At 38.5% G+C, this 25519-nt stretch overlaps 1 protein-coding gene across 1 annotated transcript; it reads left to right on the forward strand.

The window, feature by feature from the left end:
* The first annotated feature begins 3958 nt into the window (after positions 1-3958).
* Positions 3959-21596, forward strand: IFI44L (interferon induced protein 44 like). The gene is made up of 9 exons (XM_006086119.3): positions 3959-4069; positions 5706-6184; positions 7863-7911; positions 9454-9649; positions 11740-11892; positions 13776-13947; positions 20436-20536; positions 20814-20988; positions 21139-21596. The coding sequence occupies exons 2-9, from the start codon at positions 5716-5718 to the stop codon at positions 21177-21179; spliced, it is 1356 nt and encodes a 451-aa protein (XP_006086181.1). The 5' UTR covers positions 3959-4069; positions 5706-5715; the 3' UTR covers positions 21180-21596.
* The last annotated feature ends 3923 nt before the right edge of the window (positions 21597-25519 follow it).

Raw genomic sequence — 25519 nt, forward strand, 5'->3', positions numbered from 1 at the left:
GTTCTTTTTATTGGAGAATGATAGAGTCATGCACACCATAACGATGCTTTGTTCAACGATGGGCTGTATATACAGTAGTGGTCCCATAAGGTTAAAATGGAGCTGAAAATCCCTATCACCTAATGATGTCATAGATGTAGGCACGATGTGCACAGCACATTACTCACGTGTTTGTGACGATGCTGGGGTAAAGAAACCTACAGTGCTGCAGGTGGTATAAAAGTGCAGCACATGCAATTATATGCAGTACATGATAATTGATAATGATAACCAACAGCTGTAACTGATTTATGTATTTACTCTACTATTTTATTATTATTTTAGAGTGTATCTTTCTACTCATAAAAAAGAAGTTTGCTGTAAATCAGTATATTGTGTTACACTGGCAGCATCTTCATATATCTTGTGTTTACTGTGACTCTTGATTGCATCATTTCCTCTTGAGCCTGATTTAATTTCATATTGTTTTATAAATTCAGTGTAATCTAAGTGCACAGTGCTTATAAAGCCCACAGCAGTGCCCAGTGATGTCCTAGGTCTTCACATTCACTCACCACTCACTCACTGACACCCAGAGCAACTTCCAGTCCTGAAAGCTCCACTCATGGTAAGTGCCCGACGCAGGTGTGCCATTTTTTATCTTTTATACATATTTTTACTGCACCTTCCTATGTTTAGATATGTTTAGATACACAAGAGCTTACCATTGTGTTACAGTTGCCTACAGTACTTAGTATAGTAACATGCTATACAAGTGTGTAGCCTAGCAGCAATAGGCTCTACAATGCGGCCTAGGTATGCAGTAGGCTATCCATCTGGGGTTTGGAAGTACACTCTATGATATTCGCACCATTTATTAAAATGTATCTATATTGTTAAGCAGTGCACTGCCGGAAGCCAATTCCAGCATGTCAGCAAGGGCTGAATCATCTGGAGTGGCTGAAGGGCATTTCCCCAAACCTGAAAAGGATGCATTAAAATCATTGCTTGCTGCCAGACAGCTCAGGACATCTTAATCTACATGTTATTGCCTCCTACTGGCCAAACACCTGACAGCTGTAGGCAAATTCCCCCATTCTTAAAATGGATTCTGTAAGAAACCCTGACCCTTTGAAGTGTATATATACCTCGCTTTAGGACAACTTATGTTAATAAAAAGCATGCTGTCCTGAGACGAGGAGATCTTAGTTCCTTTTAGCTAAGCTCCAAATGACTTTCAAAATTATGCTTCATCTCTGGACTCTTAAATTACACACAGCCCCTTCTCAGATTGCTGAACCCTTCTAGTTGCTGGAACAAGAACCCTGGCATGCATGACTGTATTTGGAAACCGAGATCTTAGACTAAACATGCTCACTTCTACAATGCCATTGCTTTCTCAGTGGACAGACCTAGAAATATATGTTTCTATCCTAATCCACACACAAACAAACACCTATATTTGTTTCTTTATTTATCTCTTTGTATGTGTGCTTATACCAATTCCTGCAATTCCAATACATCATCACAGGATTCCTACTAGCCTTCTTTTTCTTATTTGTAACGTTTTTGACAAAGAGAAGCCTAGAGCTTATTATTTACAATGTATTTATTATGATTTTTGTTCAATTTTAGTATGAACAATTTGTTTCAAAGTTCCTAACCTGAATCCTTATGGTGAACACATTTATTAACCAGAGTATGGTGTTTTACAGTTCTTTATATCTTTAGCTTTAGAGTATATAGTCAAAATACTGTTTTCTGCAGTTATTTAGATTAATTCTTTTCCTCCCCATTCCTCTCCTTCAGTGTTATAGTAATTATAGGCACACAATTAGGTTGATTCATTATTGTCTATAGAGTAGTTGCCCACACAGGGGATCCATTCCAAGACTCCCAATGTATGCTTGAAACTGAGGATAATACAAAACCATATATATATATATATCATATATTTTTCCTATGCATATATTCATATGTATAACAAAGTTTAATTTATTAATTAGGCACAGTAAGAGACTAACAACAATAACTAATAATAAAATAGAATCATCATAACACTATACTAGAATAAAAGTTTTATGAATGTGGTCTTTCTTTCTCCCCCCCTCCTCTATCTCCTTCAAAATACCTTATCATAAAATACTCACCCTTCTTGTTATGATGTGAGATGATACAATGGCTACATAATGAGATGAGGTGAGGTACTCAAAAAGGCATGCAATTAAAATTGGAAAGTTTTCCTTTCTATAATCTTCTATTTAATATTTTTAGACTATGGTTGACTCCAGGTAACTGAAGCAGTGGAAAGAAAAACTGCAGATAAAGAGAGGAACTACTCTATTGTATTTTGATTTCCCCCTACATCTTCATTGATTTTAATGATTTGTTTATTTATTTATTTGTTTGTTTGTTTATTTTAATGTGTGAAGCATTAGTATAGTTCTAAGAGTAACAGCCATACAAAAGGGTATACTTTGAGAAGTGACGCTCTTTCCCTATACCTACCACCTCTTTCTTACTCCCCCTTTTATTTTATCCCTTTCCCACTTGTTAGTAACTAACCAATCTCTTTAGTTTCTGGTTTATTATTCCTGTATTTTTTTTTGCACAAATGAGTTCACACTTGTATATTTTCTTTTTCCTTACATGGAAATTGGATTACTATAAATATTCTTGTTTTTGCACTTACTTTTTTCACTTAACAGTATATTCTGCATAGTTCTCCACTGTGCAATGTACCATCATTTCTTCAACTGATCACTTATATGTGGGCATTTAGGCTGATTCCAATATGTTTCAATGATAAACAATGATCCAATGAATAACCTTGTGTATATGTATTTTTTTGCATTGTATCTCCAAGATAGATTCTTAGAAGTGGGATTATTGGCCAAAAGAGAAGGGCATGCATATTTTTCTTACATATTGTTCAATTCCCCTTCAAAAAGGCTTTACCAGTTTGCATTCCAATTCTTTTGTAGGCAGCATATGTATGGGTCTTATTTTGTTATGCATTCAGCCATCTTATGTCTTTTGGAGTGTTTAATCCATTTGCATTTAAAGTTATTGTTAATAACTATGTATTTATTTCCATTTTATTATTCCTATTTGTTATCTTTTTTTCTCTTCTTAAAAAAGACCCTTTACCATTTCTTGTAATACTGGTTTGTACAACACCTTTATCTATTTCTACTCTGTGAAGCTCTTTATCGGTTCTTTAATTCTAAATGATAGCTTTGCTGAGTAATCTTGTTAGTAGGTCTTTACTTTTCATCACTTTGAATATTTTGTGCCAGTTCCTTCTAGCCTGCGAAGTTTCCTTTGAGAAATCAGCTGACAGTCTTATGGGAGCTCCTGAGTAGGTAACTAACTGCTTTTTTTCTTGCTGTTTTCAAGATTCTCCTTTTATAAACTTTAACCTTTTAATTATGATGTATCTTGATATAAGCATCGTTGAGTTCATCTTGTTGGAGATGCTGTACTTCCTGTGCTTATATGTCTAATTCCTTCACCAGATTAAGGAAGTTTTTTTGTCATTATTTCTTTAAATAGGACTTTAATTCCTTGCTCTGTCTTCTGCTTCTGGTAACCTTATGATACAAACGTTGCTACACTTATCCCAGAGGCCCTTTAAATTATCCTCATTTTTATTGATTTTTTTCTCTTTATGTTTCTGATTGGGTGTTTTCTACTACCATATTTTCCAAATAGCAGATTTAGTCCTTTGCTTCATGTAATCTATTGTTAGTTATTAGCTTTATTGGAATTTTTAAAATTAATATTTGCCATTTCATGAAAGCCTATATGTGGGGACATAGAAAATCAAAGATCATTTGCATGTGCTCAGTGGGAATCCTATTCTTTTCTGTTTTGTTTTGTTTTCTGTCTTTTTCTGGTTGGGAAAAAGAAACTTAATGGCACCTGGCATGCTGCCAGCTGAATGACGCTTTGAGTTTCAGTTTCCTCTCTTTCAGACCAGCAAGTCAAGGATCTCAGCAGAACTTCCTGTCTCCAGAGTGTGGCTGCTGCACAAGCCAGACGGAGCAGCTCATACTCCACTGAAGCCTGGTCCAGCTTCTAAAAACAGGTCAGTGACTTCCTGCCATCCAATGTTTTCTCCTTGTGTGAAGAAAATGGCCTGTTTTTCTTTCTTAGATAAAGAGTTTCTGAATGAAATTGGTGTTAATGATCATACTTTTGTTGTTCATATGTTTTGCTTTTTAATGAAAATTTTATGCACTGGGTACTGTAGAGAGAAAATTAACTTTAGTAAAATGTCCATATAGTTGTATCAGATTTGTATTTTGTCTCATTGCTTCCATTTGATGTATTTTCTTCGGACTAATTCTTCCTTATAATGTGTATAACTTGATGTTAAATGTATTCTTCGAGTTTGTAATTTCAGATTTATAGATTTTTAAATCCAGAATTTCTTTTTTTCTTCTTAATTTTTTCCATTGTGCTGTCAAGCATTAAATCTTATGTTTTAATTATTTGAATAAGCCAAGCACATTTATTTAAAAATCTATGTGGGTAACTCCAATATCAGTTTGGGGTGTTTTTTTTTTTTCTTGGCTTTCTAGCATGTTGTTTTGTTTTGTCCTTGTGTTTATGATCAGTATGCAGCATTTGGCATAAAAAAAAAGGTTGCAGAGATAATTTGAAGCTAAAACAATGTTCTCTTTATTTAGACAGATTTATTTTGCATGCATCATGCATCTATCTAGAGGGACTAGCACTCTCCTTTATCTTAACCCTGTCACAGGTTGAGATTACTAGCAGATGGGATTAAGTCTGTCTACTTTCAGTCCACCCACCCTCACTTATTCTCTGTTCTTCAGAATCCTAATCCATAGCCTGGAGGGAGAGTTGCCAAGCATTTCCTTGCTGTGCCATAGTACCTTAGCTTTATGAGTCCAGTGAACACTTTGGCTAATTTCTCAGCAACTTAGGTACCTCTTCTATGGTCGATAAATGCACCTCCGGGAAATGTGCTCCCACATGCCAAGCTTACTTCTCTATATTCACTTCTTTTCGCAATCTTTGGAAAAGGAAAAGTCTTCACTGCTTTGTTAGCTCTCCAATGCTTTCAGATCTACGTATTTTACAGTTTATCTTGCATTTATAATTTTTCTCATTGCAAGGTTTAGCACAATGGCTATTGTTACATTTTGCCAGTCGAGGTACTCCATTACTGTTAACACTTTTCATATTTCAATTTCTTTCTTTGTGAGGTCTTTTCTGTATGAATTCCTCATTTCTATCTTCTAATTCATGGGCTAGGAAACTGTGGCCTGCGTGTCAGCCACTTGTTTTTGTAAAGAAAGTTTTATTGGCATACAGTCATGCTTATTTGTTTACATATTGTCTCTGGCTGCTTTTGCATTGACAAAGCTGTGTAACTGGCAGAGACCATATGGCCACAAAGCCCAAAATATTTACTAATTATCATTAAGAAAAGTTTTTCTGATTTCTAATTTTTAAATTCTTTACTTACTATGTATTTTATTTTGCCTACTGGTTTAAAAAACTTTATATTTTTATATCCAAATTACTTATTTTTAATATCTACTTATTGTTCCATTTCTATTGCCTTATATTTCAAATAACATGTTTTAATTAAGTCAGAGAAAAAATAACTACTGGAACTAGAAGCAGAAATCTCTACTCTGAACCACTATGCTATACTTTCCTCTTAACCTATTATTGTTTTTTTCCATTAGATACAGAACAATGGCAGTGACAACCAGATTGACATGGAATGAGGAAAAGATTCTGCAAAAGCTGCTTGGAAATGTTTCCTTGAGTCTTCTTTATAAGTCTAGTGTCCATGAATGTTCCATTGGAGAGATGCTTGATAAGTGCAATCATCAAGGACCCACTATAACAGTGATTTACTTTCACAACTGTATTGTTGGGGCATTTTTACTTGGGGATTATCCTCAACAGGGTGAAAGTTATAGAAATCAAAATTCTTTCTATTTTTCACTTAAAACTAATAAAACTGAAACAACTGAAATTTTAAATGTAGAACCAAGAATTATTTCTAAAAAACTGGAATTTTATTCCTCTAATGATATCATTTTCTCCTTAATTCCACAAGAGTCCAAAATTTTTATTCATCCATCGTTATTGACTCCATTAGGAATAAAACATCTCTATTCCACGAATTATTTGGAATGTGAAGTTTTTCGAGTTGAAGGTATGTTAGATATTCCTACATTTTCACTCCAATCTTTGTGTTTAGTAGGTTATAGTCTCTCTATATAAAAGCCTAATATGCAAATTGTCCCCACAGGAGTTTGAATGATGGCTTGCAATGATGTGCATTGACCACCAGGTGTGTTGCAGAATGATCGCTGGCCAGGCCTAGGGACCCTACCTGTGCAAGAACTTCATGCACCAGGCCTCTAGTTGATCTATAAGCAAAAGGAAATGTGAGAGGAACAAACAGATTTCATGCCACCAACTTTCTCTTTCATAAACTCCAAATGAAACCTAAGAGACTGGAAAGTATAGGCAGTTTTGAGCAAACTAAGTTGGTAAATGTAAGTGAAGAGACAGAAATGGAGATTGGGGTGGGGGGATGAGAGAAAGATAGAGAGAAAGAGAAAGAGAAAGAGACCTCACTATCATAGCAGGTCTATTTGGATTTTTGGTTAGTCTGAAAATTTCTAGGCATTTTTATGTGTATGTTTCCAGAGTGAGTTAATATGTTGATGTTACCAGATGGGACCGGCATGGAGTGGGTCTGCCCCTGGCTGGCCTGTAGTGTGTGGGTTCTTGAATTTGTGTAGGAAAGATTTCACAGCATGAGTCCAGGTTATTTTGAGAGTGTGTTTTTATTAAAGCTGGGGGACAATGAAACGAAGGACTTAGGTGGAAGAAGCAACAGGGAGAGCTTAGGTGGTGCTCTGCTTTGGTTCTCTAGAAAGGTTATAGGGAAGAAGTGAGCCAAGGTGGGACTGCTGCTAGCGCACTGGAAAGTGAAGGCCACAGTGATAGAAGTGAGCCAAGGTAGAGATGCTTTCAGTTCACTGGAAAGTCAGAGAAAAAGAGGGCCTTGGAGACAGGATTGGGGTAGGGGGTCAGGAGTAAATCTTGGAAGAGCTATCACTACCTGATGCTTCCCTGGTTTTAAACCTCATAGGAACCCTTGGAGTTTAGGAGGAAGTAAAAAGTACATGCCTCACACCAAGTCTTTGTCTTGAGGGATTTCTCTCTCTTCTGTGGGTGAGAATCTTAGGGGAGGGTTTCAGCAGAATATTCCTTAGCTTTCCAGGTATGTTTTAAATATGCTGATAGATCAAAATGAGCATACAGGGGTATTTGAGATTTTTCTTTGGCCTGCTTTACTGTTTTAATTTTATCTTGGGTATATGTGGCTTTAATCGGGTTTTTGCTATTCGTTCCCCTGACTTCATCTGTCCTTGGGTTTAGCTGGCACAAATGGCATTAACTTGGTCTCTGTTCTCTATTTCCCTGACCAGAGTGATTTAAGCTATGTATCCTCTGGTTAGGGAGAAGAGTTATAAACCATTTGCTCTCAAGTGTCCTTGGTTAGGGAAGATAAAATCTTGTGACTCACTAACTGGCTGTAAGTTGTTCAAATTGTTTGGCCCTGTTTAATTATCTTGTCTAAGTTTCCCCATTCCACTTGCCCAGGAATTTTTCCAGCTTCTTACTATCCTGCCACATTGAGAAGGTACTCTTTCCTCTTCTTATTATGTTGCCAACACTAATTCCTCATTGAACAGCTCAACCCTGGGTTATGCAAGCACATGTATTGCCTTATTTAGTAGGTAGACTACATTTAATAAGACTTTAAAAAGAGAACTGAAGAAGTTTAAAAAATTATGATGCTGTTTTATTTCCTATAGGAATTAAGGATGATAAAAGCTACATAAGGAGAATAACAGGAGTTGCACAGTAAGTTGGACTAATTACTCATTTCATCCTATCTAATAAAGAGGAAATATACTAATTGACCCTCATGCCATTGCAAAGATGGCAGCGCCTACAGCCAATAAGGAGGGAATATGCTAATTGACTGCCCCACCCTCAAGGATAGCGGCACCCACAGCCAATAAGGAGGGAATATGCTAAGTGACTGCCACGCCCTCAAAGGTGGTGGCGCCCACAGCCACAAGATGGCAGCGCCCAGTCCCCTCAGCCCCATTGGGGCAGCAGGCATGTGGCAAGGCCCACGGGCCCAGCATTGCTGCCCCTGCCTCCAGAGTTCCCCAGTCCCCTCAGCCCCCCAGCTGCCCAGGGCTGGCCCAAGGCACAGGAAAGCCTCGGATGGTGGCTGCCCAGCCGCCCAGGGCCAGCCCGAAGCTCAGGTAACCAGGGCCATCTGAAGCTTGCACTGCCGGCAGTGGCAGCAGCAGAGGTGTGATGGGGTGTTGCCTTCTGCTGATCGCCATGTTGCCTTCTGCCCCTGAGGGCTCCTGGACTGTGAGAGGGGACATGCCAGGCTGAGGGACACCCCCCTCCAGTGCATGAATTTTCATGCACCGGGCCTCTAGTTTAGAATAATTGTACATATGGCATTATTAAAGAAATATCAAAATAAAAATCACTTGGAGTGATAAAAATGAATTATGATGTTATTGACATATGTTCAAAGCAGTTTAGAACAATAACAACAAAAATAAAACATGACCAATTGTAGGCCACTTTAAAAATCCACTTGATGACAATTTAACTTCAGGTTTTACTTTCGACCTGTAATATTCAAAGTTTTCTAGACAAAGTCTAGATGACTATTTTAGACAATGTCTCTGAAGTTTTTCTATATGAATAAAGTTTTTGGAGAATGTCAGCAAATTTTCAAAACCAAGCCATCTTTCCCCAATTATAGATAAATTTCTCTGCATTGCATATATTTTATTTTTATTTCTTTTTAATATAATATTATTACTGAAAATAATAATGCATTTTCACTTGTTGATATTTCTTATAAATATATGTGATCTAAAGCTAATAGTTTGACAATTATTTGGTTGCTGGTCAATGTTTAACTTTAGTCAGATATAGACAAATGCATTTTCTTCAAGCACAAAGTACATAACTTAGCCCAGTGATGGCGAACCTATGACACACATGTCAGAGGTGACACACGAACTCATTTTTTGGTTGAGTTTTCTTTGTTAAATGGCATTTAAATATATAAAATAAATATCAAAATATAAATCTTTGTTTTACTATGGTTGCAAATATCAAAAAATTTCTATATGTGACACAGCACCAGAGTTAAGTTAGGGTTTTTCAAAATGCTGACACGCCGAGCTCAAAAGGTTCACCATCACTGACCTAGACCATTCAAATCATATGATAGAAGATGTTAACGTAAAGATAATAACTAAGTAATTAAGACATTTTTAAATTTTGGAGTCAAGAAACTCTGGAAGAATTGTGCTGTTCTTTATGGAAGTTTTGCTGTTGTATTTAACTACCATATTTTAACAGGTACAGAAATAAGCTCCTATCAGAGCTCAGAGCCTACACACCCTGTGCAGATTTGGTTTCAAAAATTAATATTCTCTTGCTGGGTCCAGTTGGGTCTGGAAAGTCCAGTTTTTTCAATTCAGTGAAGTCTGTTTTCCAAGGCCATGTGACTCGCCAAGCTGCAGTGGGGTCTGATGTCACTAGCATTACTGAACTGGTAAGTTATCTATGAATTTCCTGAGAATTTTTATAAATTACAATTATTAGGTTTGTTGATTTTTTTGCCATTTTCTCTCAGACCAATAACCTCCTTTTAATCTACAAACAATTAAATGCTAAATCAACTGTAAAACATGAGTAAAAGTTGAATGAGAACTACCTCCATGAAGTTATATTATACAGCAAGGCTTTCCATTTTTATGGATGCAAGAAGTAGTTATATGAAGAATGATTTTGGGACTTGTACAAAACAGCAACAAAAATGTAAAAACTTTGTGTAAATCTTCAATCATTATATTTAATGTATATTTTTTGCTCATGTCCCACATGGCTTTATCTGGATTGAAATGATTTTCTCTTTTTATAAAAAAAAAAGAAATGAGAATTATGTAATACAGAAGTTCCCATCACATAGGATCATTTTATAAGAAATAATAATGAGCAACAAAATAGCAATTTCCTTTGGTGGGTCAACCTTCAAAGAGTAAATCTAAACACCATCTTATTTATAAACAAATATGTTTAAGGAAATAAAAACTAATACTGTTTAAAAACTGTTACTCTAAAGATCTGCAAATTATGATGCAATATTTACCTAGAAACTCCCATTTTATGTTTGTCAAAATGTTATCATACAATCAAAGAATAATAAAAAAGAATAAATAAGAAATTTCATAACCAAGCTGTGTTTATATATAATCACTACAACCTAATATTGTTATCTTCTGATAGGTTATAGGTTATAAGCTGTGCACTGCCAGTGCAAAATTTATCATAAAAATATAATGGAGCATTTTAGTGCCATATTCAATAACTGAAAGCATTTTCTAGGATTTTCAAGAATCACATTTTGTTTTTTGAAGTTGTCTAGATTCTATCCATGTGAGTGGCTTTATTTTATACTAGAGGCCTGGTGGATAAAATTTGTGCACTTGGGAGCATGGGTCCCTCAGCCCGGCCTGCGCTCTCTCATAGTCTGTGAGCCCCATGATCTTGATCACACCCTGCCTGCCAGCCTGATCACCCCCTAACCACTCCCCTGCCAGCCTGATTGACGTCTAACTGCTCCCCTGCTGGCCTGATTGCCCCCAACTGCCCTCCCCGTCAGGCCTGGTCTCCCCCAACTGCCCTCCCCTGCTGGCCTGATTGCCCCCAACTGCCCTCCCCGTCAGGCCTGGTCTCCCCCAACTGCCCTCCCCTGCAGGCCCAGTCACCCACAACTGCCCTCCCCTGCTGGCCATCTTGTGTCCACATAGGGGCAGCAATCTTGTGTGTTGGAGGGATGGTCAATTTGCATATTACTTTTTATTATATTACCTCTTTATTATATAGGATAAATGTGTTTAATATTTGGAAAATATAGGTAAACCAGCCAGTGAACTGATATTTTAAATGACCAGTGTATAAGGTTACAAAATTATTTGTGGATAAAATCTATTTCAAAGTGAAAGATAGATCAGTGAATTTAATGTAACAGAGTATGAAAATGTCACAAATTCCATATTGCAGCTAATTTTTGAGAACTTACCACTTGTTGAATTTTCATGTATATTAATGAGGAATATACAAAATTCTCTGAAAGATGTTAAATTAAATACTTCCTCCCTTTCCAACTACATGTGTATGATGCCCGATTTTCTTTATATACTTCAACCAAAACAATATATTACAACAGATTGAATGCAGAGATAGATATGAGAATCCAACTATCTTTTATTAATACAAACACTAAAAAGATTTGCAAAAAAGTAAATCAATCCCACTCTTTTTAATAATATTTTTGGAAAGTAATTTTATTTTTTCATAGAAATCTTGGTTAGGTTAACATGTAATAGGTTCATAATTACATTTTTAAATGATTTAAGAAATATTTAAAATTCTTTCAGTTTTAATTTATGTCAAGTATTAATAAATGTAACTCGTATAAAATATCTGTGGAATTCTCAATAATTTTTAAGAGTCTAAGGTGATTCTGAGACCAAAATGTTTGAGGATAGCAGTGTTCAAATATTAACCAGTCTCTGGTCTTTCTACTGTCATGAACGCTGGTTGAAGAATGCAATTTTACACCTACCCCTTTTTTTGCAGTATAGGATGTATTCTATTCAAGATGAAAAAGATGGAAAATCTCTGCCATTTATTTTGTGTGACACCATGGGGCTGGATGAGAAAGAGGGAGCAGGATTGTGTATGGATGACATATCCCACATCTTAGAAGGCTGTGTGCCGGACAGATATCACGTAAGAACTTTTTAGTCCTCTAAAACATTTCAAAATAATTTTATTATGCTTTTTGTTGAATTTTTACTCCATAAGAAATTTTTAACTATCCTAAGGTGATTTCAACATTAAACAACACTACTGTACTTTATATGAGTAAGTATTCACATAAGTAGAGTTACTGCTCTTCTTTTCTATAGTATTCAGAAATATATCCAAAAGGCAAGGTTCTACTTCCAGTAAAAGGTCAGGAGGAGATTATGTTTACTAGTATATCACTCTTTATTATGATGTATAGTTATAGTAAAGCAGTAGTTTAATCTCACTTTTTTTTTTATCACTTAGACAAAACATTGGAACAACTAACTTTTTTGTTGTTGTTGAGGCATGAAGTTATACTGTAAATACTTAGGATTCATTACTTAAATACTACTTAAATACCTAGGTGTGAAATGTATTATAGGTAATAGTAATTCCCATCTCATAGGGTGCCTGAAAAGATAAATGAGATGATGTACTCCAAATTCTCAAAAAGTTAACCGTCATTATCATCTTTCTTTTAGGTACTGGGTGTAATACAGTTAGCCTCAATTTCTAAACAGTGATTTCTTTTGCCTCTCAGTTGTTTTTGATTGAAAACTGGTTTCCATATAGAAAGGGAATGGACTGACTATTCTTGGGGGGAAAAGGGGTGTGGGAGATGTGGGAAGAGACTGGACAAAAATCGTGCACCTATGGATGAGGACAGTGGGTGGGGAGTGAGGGCGGAGGGTGGGGTGGGAGCTGGAAGGAGGGGAGTTATGGGGGGAAAAAAGAGGAACAAATGTAATAATCTGAACAATAAAGATTTAATAAAAAAAATAAACTAGAAACTTGTAATATTAAAAAAAAAAAAGAAAACTGTAGCCAAGTACTCATACAGGGTATCCCAAAAAATCTATGCAAACACTTTGAATAATTATAAAGGCAGTATTTATTAAAATACATTTCATTTTCCAAATTGAGGTATCACCTGTTAATGTATGTATATATTTGGGACACACTATTTTAAAAACTATTTATTTTAAATCTAAGTTGTGTCAGACACTATGCTAGTTACTAGAAACATACACTTGAATAAGAACATAATTCTTATCTTCATGGAGCTCACAATTTAAGAAGACATAAAGACACTGGGAGGAAGAACAGAGCAGAAAGAAAAATCATGAGCATACTAATACCTTCATTTTTTACAGGGGAAAAATATGAACCAATTCAGTCCAACAATGAAACATACAGTTAAAACTATGTGTAGAGGGGTAGAAGGGGCCAATGGAGGGAAAAAGGGAGACATCTGTAATACTTCCAGCAATAAAGATCAATTTAAAACATAATGAATCAATCTTTTACTATGTTTTGTCATCTATTTTCCTAATCCTAGAAAGATTATTGTCTTGTGGTAAGGCAATATTAACATGAATTTGAAATTTGGTATTTCTTCTGTTTTACTATAGTTTTTTTTTCTTCTGGAAAATAAAAAGAAATTATAGTATTTTACTTTTAATGGGATTTTCAGTGTATTTTCTCCTTTTCTCTCTATTCATTAGTAAGTATGTAAAATGCTTAGAGAGGAGTCTTAAATGGTGTGTAACATTGATAATGGTAGTTTTTCTGGATAATGTGAATTATGGATAATTATTCACCAAAATAACAAAGTGTTTTTTTTATAACAAACATATAATGCATTATGCTCTCAGTGGAAAGAAAATACGGAAGGGACAATATTAATAAATCTGGGGGAAGAGGAGCTGTGGGGAGGGAAAATTATGGGTTGGAGGTTAATGGTGGTCACATTTGAAAAATGAATTTTGTCTTAAAGAATTCAGCAGAGACTCTCTAAATGTTACCTTATGTTCCTCTAACAGTTTAGACCCCAGCAACCAATTACATCCAGACATCCTACCTTCATCACCTCTCCATCACTGAAGGACAGAATTCACTGTGTGGCTTATGTTTTAGATATCAACTGTATCGACAGTCTCTCTTTTGAAATGGTGGCAAAGTTCAAACAAGTTCAAAAAATAGTGTTAAACTATGGTGAGTCTCATTTCACTAATTAAGATTTTTTATTTTGAAATAATTATAGATTCATAGGCAGTTGCAAAGGTAATACAGAGAGCTGCCATGTACGCTTTATACACTTCCTAAGCCCTGGGTTGATTGGTGCACACCCTAAGTCCTACTCTTCAATCCTGAAAGACTAAAATGGCCATAGCTTTTTGTCTTCTGTGGTTTTCATGTGGCTTGTTAAGGGAATCATCTCCCCACATTATGTGACTAGACCAGGATGATCAAAACCAGGAAATTAACATTGTTTTAATTTGTGTGTATAGCTCTACGCTGTTTTATCACGTGTACTAGTAGATTCATGTGACCTAGTACTATAATCAAGATACAGAAGTATTCAATCACCACAAAATCCCTCTTACGATACCTCCTAATCCCCCACTATTTCTAATTCTTGACAATCACCAATCTCTTCTCTCATTCCATAATTTTGTTATTTAAGAATATTATATAAATTAGAGGCCCAGTGCATGAACTGGTGCATGGGTGGAGTCCGGGTGGCCCCGTCAGGCTTCAGGCAGGGTGGGCTAGGGGGAGGGGACACAGGAGGATGGCCAGCCGCCCCACCCCCAATGGGGGTGATGAACTCCTTTAGCTTTTTCTTGTTTGTGAAGCTCTTTATGTGGCCTTCAATTCCAAATGAGCTTTGCTGGGTAGAGAAGGGCGTGGCAAGAAATATTTGAAGTGCCCAAGAGCAAGGACCCGCAACCAGGGTGACCTTCCTTTTGAAAGGACGCGGCTTCTCCAGGGGCGAGGGTTTGGTCTCCATGAAACCTGGGTCAGTCTTTGCATTGGGCGAGTGGAATCGCTGGGGCCTATTTTAGAATCGCCAAGGCTGGGAGAGTGACCTCAGAACAGTTAAAAACACATTTGTGAAGGGATGTTATGGGTTCTCTCTCATCAAAAAGCCTATGCGTATCTGTGCTACACTAACAGGGTTACTTTAACACTGAAGCCTCCATCCGCAAGCCCACCCACCTCCAGGAGCTGGCGGGAGGTTGAAAGTGTCCGCGTGGTGCCAGGCGACCTAGCAGGTGTCAGTGGCTCGCCCATCTGAGCCCAGGGCGCAGGGAGACGGGCTCTGACATCACCACCACGCAGAGGATTTGACAGCATCGGCAGCGGCTTCAGAGCTTGTTGCTATTTTGTTTTATTCTTTATCTCCTTTTCCCTTTAAACCTCTCCAGGCTGTGTGCGTTCAAGAGAAGGAGCAACCTTTGCAGCCTCCTCGGCGGAGAGCACACCCTCGATCTGGGTTCACACGCAGCCGGAGAGAGTCCTGTTTAGAAACAAGTGTGGGTCTTGCATTAATTGCACTATTACCGATAAAGAGATGTTTAGATTCTGGCACGTAAATATGTTTCCTGCATATCCATGAGGCCGAGAGGCCGAGCGCAGCCACAGTTCTTCACTCACTCACAGGCCTCCATTGGATGCAGGCGCTTTGCACACAGAGGGGGCCGGCGAGAGTCGGGCAGCAAAAGCAGAACACGGCCATCCGCAGCCCTGCTTTTCCCAGACCTTCTGTCTTAGTTCTGATCTGCCCGCTCGGGTCTGTAGTGTCTTATTCTTGAGGCGGATTCAGGCATCTATGGGACATGATGTTTATCACACGCTGTTTCTGCATGTGGGTGGTCAGCACGGGTCCTGAATCAGGCTACCTCAGCATTGTGGTGGTGGTGGTGGCGGGGAGGTGGGGGGGCGGGGGGGGAGGCAATATGAAGGTGTGAACACAATCCAGGCGGACTCCTCACTGAGCGCCTTCCGTATACCTTCTGTATACCTGCTGGGCGTCTCCCCTCAGAAGGGGTGCCAATAGCTCAGTCGGTGCTCCCTGTGCCTGTGACCAGCAGGTGAGGGGAGCCTGATGGGGGGTGAGGCTAGTGGGCGGGAGGGGCCACAGGAAGTCAGGGGGGGCCTCGGAATGTTGAGGGGGGTGCCAATCCTGGCTGGATCAGACTGGTTGGCTGCTGCAATGTGCGTCATAGCCACCAGTAATTCCAATTCTGGTCGTTCCACCTTAACAGTTGCTGGGCTTTTATATATATAGATGGAATTATACAGTATGTCATTTTTTGACAATTTTTTCACTCAATCTCATATTCTTTGAGGTCCATAGAAATTGTTGTATCGTTCATTCCTTTTTATTGTTTAGTAGCATTCCATGGTATAGATATACCACAGTTTAAACATTCTCTATCAAAGGATATTTTGATTACTTCTAATGTTTGGCTATTGTAAATAAAGCTTCTACGGACATTAGTATACTTTTTTTTATAGTTGTTCTTTATCAAGATGAGGAAGTTCTTTATTTCTAATTCTCTGCATTTTGATTTTTTATCATGAATGGGTGTAGAAATAGTTTTTCTCCATAGATTGACATAATCATGGGATTTTTTTTCTTCTTTAGCCTGTTAATATGTTGGATTATATTGATTGATTTTGAACCTTGAGTCAGCCTGGTTTCCTTAGAATAAAACCCATGTATTCATGGCATATAGTTCTTTTTATATATTGATGAATCCTATTTGATAATATTTTATTAAAGATTTTTACATTTATATTCATAAAGGATATTGGTCTATAGTTTCTTTTTTGGTTTTTGTCAGGTTTTGGTATCAGGGTAATACTGGCCTTATAGAATGAGTTGGAAAGTGTTCCTTTCTCTTCTACGGTATTTCTGAAAGAGATTGTGTAGAATTGGTGTTAATTTCTCTTTAAATATTTAGGAGAATTCTCTAATGAAACTATCTGGGCCTGGACATTTCTTTTTTCAGGAGTTTTAAAATTAAAAATTCAATTTAAAAATAGTTATAGAGCTGCTAAAATGACCTACTTTATATTAGGCAAGTTGTGGTAATTGTTGGGAACTTAGATGACTGATTATGGACTTTTTCTGTTTTCAACTCCAAGCACTGAGCACTGCTTTAGTAATGTCGCACAAATTTTGGTGTTATATTTTCATTATCATCCGATTTAATACATTTTTAAATTTTCCTTGGGACATCCTCTTGACTCTTGAATTATTTAGAGTATATTGCTTAGCTTTTACATGTTTGGAGTTTTTCCTGTTATCATTCTGTTACTGACTTTGAGATTGATTCCATTTTGGTTAAAGGACATACTCTGATTTAAATTATTTAAAATTTTTTGAAGTTTGATTAATGTCTCAGTTTATAGTATATCTTGATAAATGTTTCATAGGTGCTCGAACATAATGTGTATGCTGCTGATTTTTGGCATGTCCCACAAATGTCAATTAGATTAGATTTTCTTCTTTTTGTTATAAGTAGTTCTTGATTACATCATGGATGTTTTGGGTACTGCACTATGAGACTCTGGATCTTGTTTAAATCTTACGTTTTAGCACACCTCTCCTGACCTTGTGCTTGTAGGAGTGAAAGTACAGGCTTCCTACTAAGCTTTGTTTGACACCTTTAAGAAGGAAGAGCATTTTTATATTGATCCCATATGGCTTACACTTATACCACAGGGGGATAGGAGTCTCATTAAGGCTGGGTAAATGAATGGTTGTTAAAGTTTCAGTTTCTTTTATTTCTTTTATTTACTTATTTATTGTTTTCAGTCTTCTCAGCTTAATTTTTATTTTTCAGAACACAAAAATTGCCTGAGAGGGAGATGGGGTCAAACCTGCCCGTTATCTTTTTTTTAAAAAAAATTTCTTTATTGATTAAGGTATTTAATATGTGTCCTTATCCCCACATTACCTCCCCGACCCCCCTCTCATGCCCTCACCCCCTGGTGTCTGTGTCCATTGGTTAGGCTTATATGCATGCATACAAGTCCTTTGGTTGATCTCTCCCCCACCCTCCCCTACCTTCCCTCTGAGGTTTGGTGGTCTGATCGATGCTTCTCTGTCTCTGGATCTGTTTTTGTTCATCAGTTTATGTTGTTCATCATATTCTCACTTGGCTTCCTCTGACACTGGTACTGTGGTTTAGGTGGAAGTCCTGGATTCCCAAGTAGCCTCCATTGAAACCATTAAGGGGAACCTAGTACTTGGTCTTCTTCTATGATACTACCCAAGCAGAGGGTGGAGGGTTTACAAGGGAAGAGATGCTTCCATGGATGAAACTGAGGTTATTTTCTGTGGTGTGTGGCTAGGATAGTGTAGCTGTTGTCTGAAAGTTTTCTGTCTTGCTAGGTTGTGTCTTTTCTCATGCTTTGGCTGGAAAGAACAGGCTTCCCTCCCCTCCCCTCCCCTTCCCTCCCCTTCCCTCCCCTCTCCTCCTTTTTCCTCCAGTTTTTTTTCTTTTCTTTTGCCAGCTCCAATTGGCATTTTCTAGTTGCAAGCTTCTCCAGCAGTTAATAGGGGATATATGAAGTAGAAAGAAAACCTGGAGAGCTCACCACCACATTGTTCCTTGGATCCCAAGGTCCCTAGACAGTCTGTCGTCTTCTCTCCACCTTTCCATCTTTGCATTCAACTTATATATAATCCAGTGCTTTTAGCTGTACTTAGTGGAAAGAATTGTTTGTCTTTTCTATTTGGTCCAGAACTGGAAGGAAGTCTTCTCATTGAACTTCCACAAATTTTAGTGTAAAGACTTTTGTTTGAGCGCTTATACTCCAGAGCCTCACTGTTTAGTATATCAATAAAAAGTCCACTTGTATTTAGGTTCTGAAAAATAAATCTGTGCAGTTTAATGTACAGACCATGGTCTTAGTGGATAATTAAGATTTTTTTTTAAACAGTCAGAATTTTTGATCTTTGGAAAGTTAACTCAAGTGCACTGAATTTATAATCTCCTCTTCTATAAAATGGGAATGGTAAGTTCTACATCTAAAGATTGTAGTAAACATTAAATATACTCAATGTAAATATATAAGCATTTAACAGATCTAAAAACATAGTGGATTTGGGATAAGACTGAGTTACAGAAGTGTTCAGATTTAAAATTAGTTTTTTAAGGGCCTATGGCTGCATACCATGTTGGGTGGCAATGCTGAATGCATGTAACTGTGCTGACTTACAGTCTCTAAGAAGATACTGCATTAATTTGGAAAAAGAAGAATTGCATTGTAACAGAAGTTGGAAAAAATTTATGCCTGTCAATTGAGTCCTGCCCTCTATCAAAGGCCAGGTTTTAATTAGCCAACTTTACTAGTTATTCATCAGGGACATGAATGAGGAGAAGATAGTAAAGACCTTCATTTTGTAATAAGAGATTATAAACTTAAGGTTTCTGTAAGGAGGAAATTCTAAAAAGCTCTACAAAAGAAGTCTCAGAAACAGCCTGGAAATCTCAATTTTATAATATTTTTTTTTCTGGGGAAGCAATTGTTACTAAAGGAGAGCTATGATTAGGTTAGAAGTCAAATGAGATTTATTCATCTCTGGTGTGAGGGAGAGGGCAAGAGGCCCTTAGAAATATGAAAAACAGTGTATTTTGCTTTTATAAATGTAGACACACAACCCTCCTCACTTTATCTCTTTCTTGGGTTCCTTTTAGTTGTCAAGGTCCATCAGCCACTCCCCAAAAAACACTTTAAAATACACTATATGAATGGAATAGTAGATGATTACAACATAGTGTGAATTTAGTTGCATTTAAAAATGATTTCTCATGTTGGAAGAAAACTATTATTTTTCCTAATAGAAGAAATTCAGGTCCCATGTTGAGATGTTTAGGGGATAATTCATTCTCCAAATCTTTTTTTTTATTGTCTTAAGTTTTACATATGTCTCCTTTCCCCCCAATTGACTCGCCCCCCAACCATTCCCACCCCAGGCAAGCCCCACGACCCCAGTGTCTATGTCCATTGGTTATGCTAATATGCATGCATACAAGTCCTTTGGTTGTTCTCTACACCCTCCCCCCATGCCATTTGTCTCTGGATCTATTTTTGTTCATCAAATTATGTTGTTCATTATATCCTATATATGTGTGAGAGCATGGGATATTTATCTTTCTCTGACTGGCTTATTTTGCTTAGCATAATGCTCTCCAGTTCCATCTATGCTGTTGCAAATGGTAAAAGTTCCTTCTTTTTTATAGCAGCATAGTATTCCATAGTGTAGATGTACCATAGTTTTTAAATCTACTCATCTGCTGATGGGGACTTAGGCTGTTTGCAAATCTTAGCTGTTGTAAATTGTGCTGCTATGAACATAGGGGTGCATATATCCTTTCTGGTTGGTGTTGCTGGTTTCTTAGGATATAGTCCTAGAAGTGGGATCACTGGGTCAAATGGGAGTTCCATTTTTAACTTTTTGGGGAAACTCCATACTGTCTTCTATAGTGGCTGCACCAGTCTGCATTCCCACCAGCAGTGCACGAAGGTTCCTTTTTCTCCACCTCCTTGCCAGAACTAGTCGTTTAGTTCTCCAAATCTTAAAACCATCCTACAGAGAACTGATTTTATACATATTTAATTACCTTGTTGACACATTGCTGATTATGATATAAAATTACTGATTTATCTACTTGATCTAGGTGTACCACAGGTAGCCTTGCTGACTAAAGTGAAAAATTACCATGGTGTTCTTCAAGAAGACTTTTTAAACATGAATAATACTATGACTTCTCAAAGCCAGGTAAAGAACACTGTTTGTAACCAGCTATTGTCATAATAATATTATACTCTGTGTGTGTATGTGTGTTTGAGTGTGCTCACACTACATATTCATAGGTAAATAAAGAAATGATCAATTGCCTGGTTAAATTTCATTTTAAAACTGTAATTATCTGAATTATAATTAGATTCTGAAGATAATTTGTTAAGTCATTGTTTTTGTTTATTTTTTGAATTATATTTAAATTCAGTCAAATTTTAGATGTAAGACTGGTCCTTATTAAATAATTTTTCCACAGATAATGAAAATCCAAGCCATGCTAAAAATTCCTATTTCTAATATTCTGATGGTTGAAAATTATGCTCCAGAGTGGGAGCAGGACCCTTTAAAGGACGTTCTGATCCTCTCTGCGCTGAGGCAGATGTTACGAACTGCAGATGACTACTTAGATGATTTGCCTCCTGGAATAACAGGTAATCTGGCCCCTTCATGCTCCTCTCATCAAACCCTGGTTCTTTTTGAAAAACCCTAATCTATACATCAGTTAGATGTCTGGTGTCCTTCTGCCTGCCCTAGTACTAACATGTATGCTTTGTTTGGACTCTTTTTTGTTTTGTTTTCAGATGAAGTTACAGGAATGTCCCAGCTCGACATGTGCAATTAGTTGCCTTGTTTCTGACACTTGGCCCAGACCTGGATTGGCCTGCCTCACTTAGAGTCAATCTCTGCGGACAGCCTCCTTGGGACTTTGCCACCATCATACTTTGCCTTCTGTCCCTGACAGCATCTAAGTGATGGTTCATTCTAGGATCAATCAGACCTCAAGCTCTAAGGCCAACTCTGAGCAGTGGTGGATCACGATATTCCTACTGCAAACCACACTTCATATTTCTGCACCACTTACAATTTAATTTTTGTGACATGTTCCTAAACCTCCCCAGTAAAATTAACTATTCCCCTACCTATTCATCTATAACACTTCATTTAAAACTTCATGTGCATGGTAATCATATTGAATAATAATTATACAATGATTACATAGATATCTGCTTCCTTAAATGAACAGTGAATTCTTTAAAAAGCTAGGTTTGGATTTTACTTATCTTGTATTCACAGAGCTTAACACAGTGTCTTGCAGGAAGCAAGCATACCCATCATTATGCATCTCTTTCAACCCCCCCAGAGTGATAGCATATGCTTAAATTTTTCTCACTATAAAAGGGAAGACTATAAAAGAATGAAACCCCTGAGAGAAGAAATGGAAATAAGGGAGGGAGAATATTTCACTTACCTCTGAATGACAATATGAATTTAAATTAATTGAAAAGAGCAAATATTTTTTAAGGAGTTAGATTTTTCTTTCTGTGAAAAAAATAAAATTTATTCTTCTAAAGGACCCATGCCTGATTTTCATTAATTGAATTGCAAACCACTCTAACCATGTCTCCAAAGCTCAGCATTAAAATAAGATTACTAGTGCAAGTCAATAAGAGGTTTATCTTGTACAAGTGCTCCCAAATGATTCTGACATCCTTCAGGCAGCTGTAGAAGTTAGGACTATAAATAAGTAGATGAAATAATTTAAAAATATATGTTTAAATTCTTTTACCCCTAAAGCTTTCTTCACTATTTCCTCCAAATTTCTTAGATTTTTCAAATGAATATGCTTTGCTTCAGTAGTTATTTATATTAAAGTAGTCAAATTTATGTGTGAATTATTTTCAGAATTATTTTCTTCTTTGAGAAGTCCTGGGTATTACAAAGGCAAGAATTCTTTAGAGATAGTTATGGAAAAATATTTTTTCCTAAAACAAAACTTCAGGTGAAGCTGTGCTCAAATGAATGTCCAGGAGCCATGATTCAATGGAAAAGGTAAATCGGGTCTTCAGATATAGGAATAGAGTCTTCATAGATATTGAGGAGTAGAGCCAGAAGCAGATACTAGGAACCAAAGTAAAGTGACAGTTAGGATGGTTATAACATGGATCTAGGAAGCAACAGATCCAATAAAAAAGGTATGTTTGTCTCCATATAATCCAGGGGGAAATAGCCATAACCATTGTTCTTTGGGAAAGATTGAAGAGCCACCATTCTGCTCACCAATTATGGGGTCATAACTAATCTATTTCAAGAGTAGATTCAGCAAAAATCTTGGCAGAGGAAGATTTTGCTAGTTGCAAAATTTGATTCAAGGTGCAATTTCTTATTTGAAGGGGTAACATACAGTAAGATTATGAAGGAGATGAAGATTCTGAAAAGAAGAGGAGTAATCGAAAGATCAAGAGATAAAGAATAAGGGACTGTCCAGGTGAACCAACATTGAGGCTACCAAAAGTTTCCTTTTTTGTACTAAAATGTACAGTGTTAGACAAATGATATCACAATTTCTAATCCTATGGCTGTGTACTACGTTGGGAACATTTAAAAATCCAGTGGAATTAAATGTATATTTGGAATTTTGGTTGGAAAAGAAGGATGGAAGGTGGTCTCAAAAAGGGAGAAAATAAATAAGTGGGACTATATCATATTGAAAAGCTTCTGCACAGCAAAGGAAACCATCAACAAAATGAAAGGGAAACCTACTGAATGGAAGAAAATACTTGCAAATGATATCTATATATATAAAAAGGGAGTGTCCGCCATGACCAGGACGACCAAAGGACTGACTGGTTGCCTCCCCCCAGCCCATAGGGGACTGGTGAGCTGCGGCGGGCGGCAGGGAGTGGCTCACGCTGCGCCAGCCCCTACCCTCCCCCTGCCGGTGGAGCAGCTGAGCCTGTGCCAGGCAGAGGCAGGAGAGATGTGTCCCACACCCTGCCAGGTTCTCAGATCCCCATGCCAGCATTGAGGCCTCGGATGCCAGCGCTTTGTTATCTGCCACATTCCGCGGCCCCGGCACTGCCTGGGCAGAAGTTTTGCGTGCCTCACCTATCTGGCCCAGGCCAGTTTCTCTGTCTACTCTTGCAACCTGCTGCCCACCCACGTTCAGACACTTGACCCAGGGCCTCACAGCTGGCGGGCCCAGACGATCCTTCCCACCCCCAAGGATCCAACGGCCTCAGCAGCTCCTGAGCCCACCTGAGGCTGCGACCTGCCCCTGGAGAGTGAGTCTGGGCTAGGGATCCACAGCTCCTCCTCCGCAATGTCCCACCCAGCAGTGGGGGAGGGGAAAGCCTCCCTCCTTTCCAGCTCCATCCCAGCGCAGAGGCTGGGGCATGTCTCCACCCCCCACACCCTTCAAAACCCTGCGAAGAAGTGCCCGCCCACCCAGCCCGGACTGGCACCTCAGGCTCCCCACCCTCTTGAGCTTGCACCTGGCCTTGCCAGTGGCTGCTGCTCTCCTTAGCCATCAGCTCACTGGCACAGGGGGAGAGGAGAGGAGGAGGGAAGCTGCAGGTGCGACTCTGTCGGGTTCAACCGGCCTGCCTGAAAGCTCTCCTCGTGTGCCTCCCTGCCCTGCCTTTGCCAATGGGACCGGCCCTTGATGCGCGTTTGTCTGGGTTGCCACCAACTTGGGAAGGTCAACGCCCAGCTGACTGCCAAGGCCTCAGGCAGTAGACGCCCCGCGGTCACCATGACAAAGAGGTCATGGAGGGTCAAGACACCGCCTCTGGTGGAAGCAGGTGCTGTGGAAGCAAAGGGACCAAAAGAAATGGTTACGTCCAACAGCCATCTAACTCCACACGTGGTGTGCGAATCAGTCATTGTTAGAACCGAATTTAGTACTGGTGTGCCCCATTTTAAGCAGACCCCCCAAATAGACTTACCACATTGATAAGTTCACTTTACTACAGAAAGAATGCACAAAGATTCTTGAAATGAGCAAAATATTTTGCACCTCATAGTACGAAACGTTTAAACATCGTTAAAAATAATCCAGCCCCCACAGGGGCTCTGAAGCTTTCTTAGCTTTACCATAAAAGTAAAAAAAATAAAATAACATTTCAACAACACTCCTTTCCGGACAAAATTCTTTCTTTTTAAATTTTATCCAAGTAGTAAATACATAGTTCATAATGTATCCTTTTTTTCCTAATAGGTGTGTATATCATTGGTATAAGATATACATGTGGTATATAATTGTTGTTTTGATTCTACTGTTGACACTATTATAGATGTCTCCCATTTCCCCCCCTTTACCCTCCTCCACCCAGCCCCCCCACCTCTGGCCATCACCACACTTTTGTCTATGTCCATCCCCCTGCCCTCTGACCTATATAATAAAAGGTTAATATACAAATCGACCAAAAGGTGGAACAACCAGTTGCTATGATGCACACTGATCACCAGGGGGCAGACACTCAATGCAGGAGCTGCCCCCTGGTGGTCAGTGTGCTCCCACAGGGGGAGTGCCGCTGAGCCAGAAGCCCTGAGCTGGGCTCACTGCTGGCAAGTGCAGCAGTGGTGGCAGATGCCTCTCCTGCATCCGTAGCAGAGCTAAGGATGTCTGACTGCTGGTTTAGGCTCACTCCCCCTAGGACATCCCCTGAGGACTCCGAGACTGCAAGAGGGCACAAGCCAGACTGAGGGACCCCAGCCATATGCACATTGGGGGCGACCAGGCTAGCAGGTGAGGGCCATTAGGGGAAACCCAGCAGGCAGGCAGAGGAGGTTAAGGGTGATCAGGCAGGCAGGGGAGCTGTTAGGGGCATTAGGCAGGCAGGCAGGTGAGTGGTTAGGAGTCAGTGGTCCTGGATTGCGTGAGGGATGTCCGACTGCCAGTTTAGGCCCGATCCCCGGGATGGGCCCTAAACCAGCAGTCAGACATCCCCTGAGGGGTCCTGGATTGGAGAGGGCGCAGCCAAGCTGAGGAACTCCCCCCGCCCCCTTGCACGAATTTTGTGCACTGGGCCTCTAGTATCTGATAAGAGAATAATACACAAAATATATAAAGAACTCGTGCATCTCAATAGAAAAACAAACAATCTGATTTAAAAATGAGTGGGACAGCTCATTATTGATGTATAAAAATGTCACCGATTTATGAATATTAATTTTGTATCC

Source organism: Myotis lucifugus, unplaced genomic scaffold (assembly GCF_000147115.1).
Source record: "Myotis lucifugus unplaced genomic scaffold, Myoluc2.0 scaffold_25, whole genome shotgun sequence".
NCBI lineage: Eukaryota > Metazoa > Chordata > Mammalia > Chiroptera > Vespertilionidae > Myotis > Myotis lucifugus.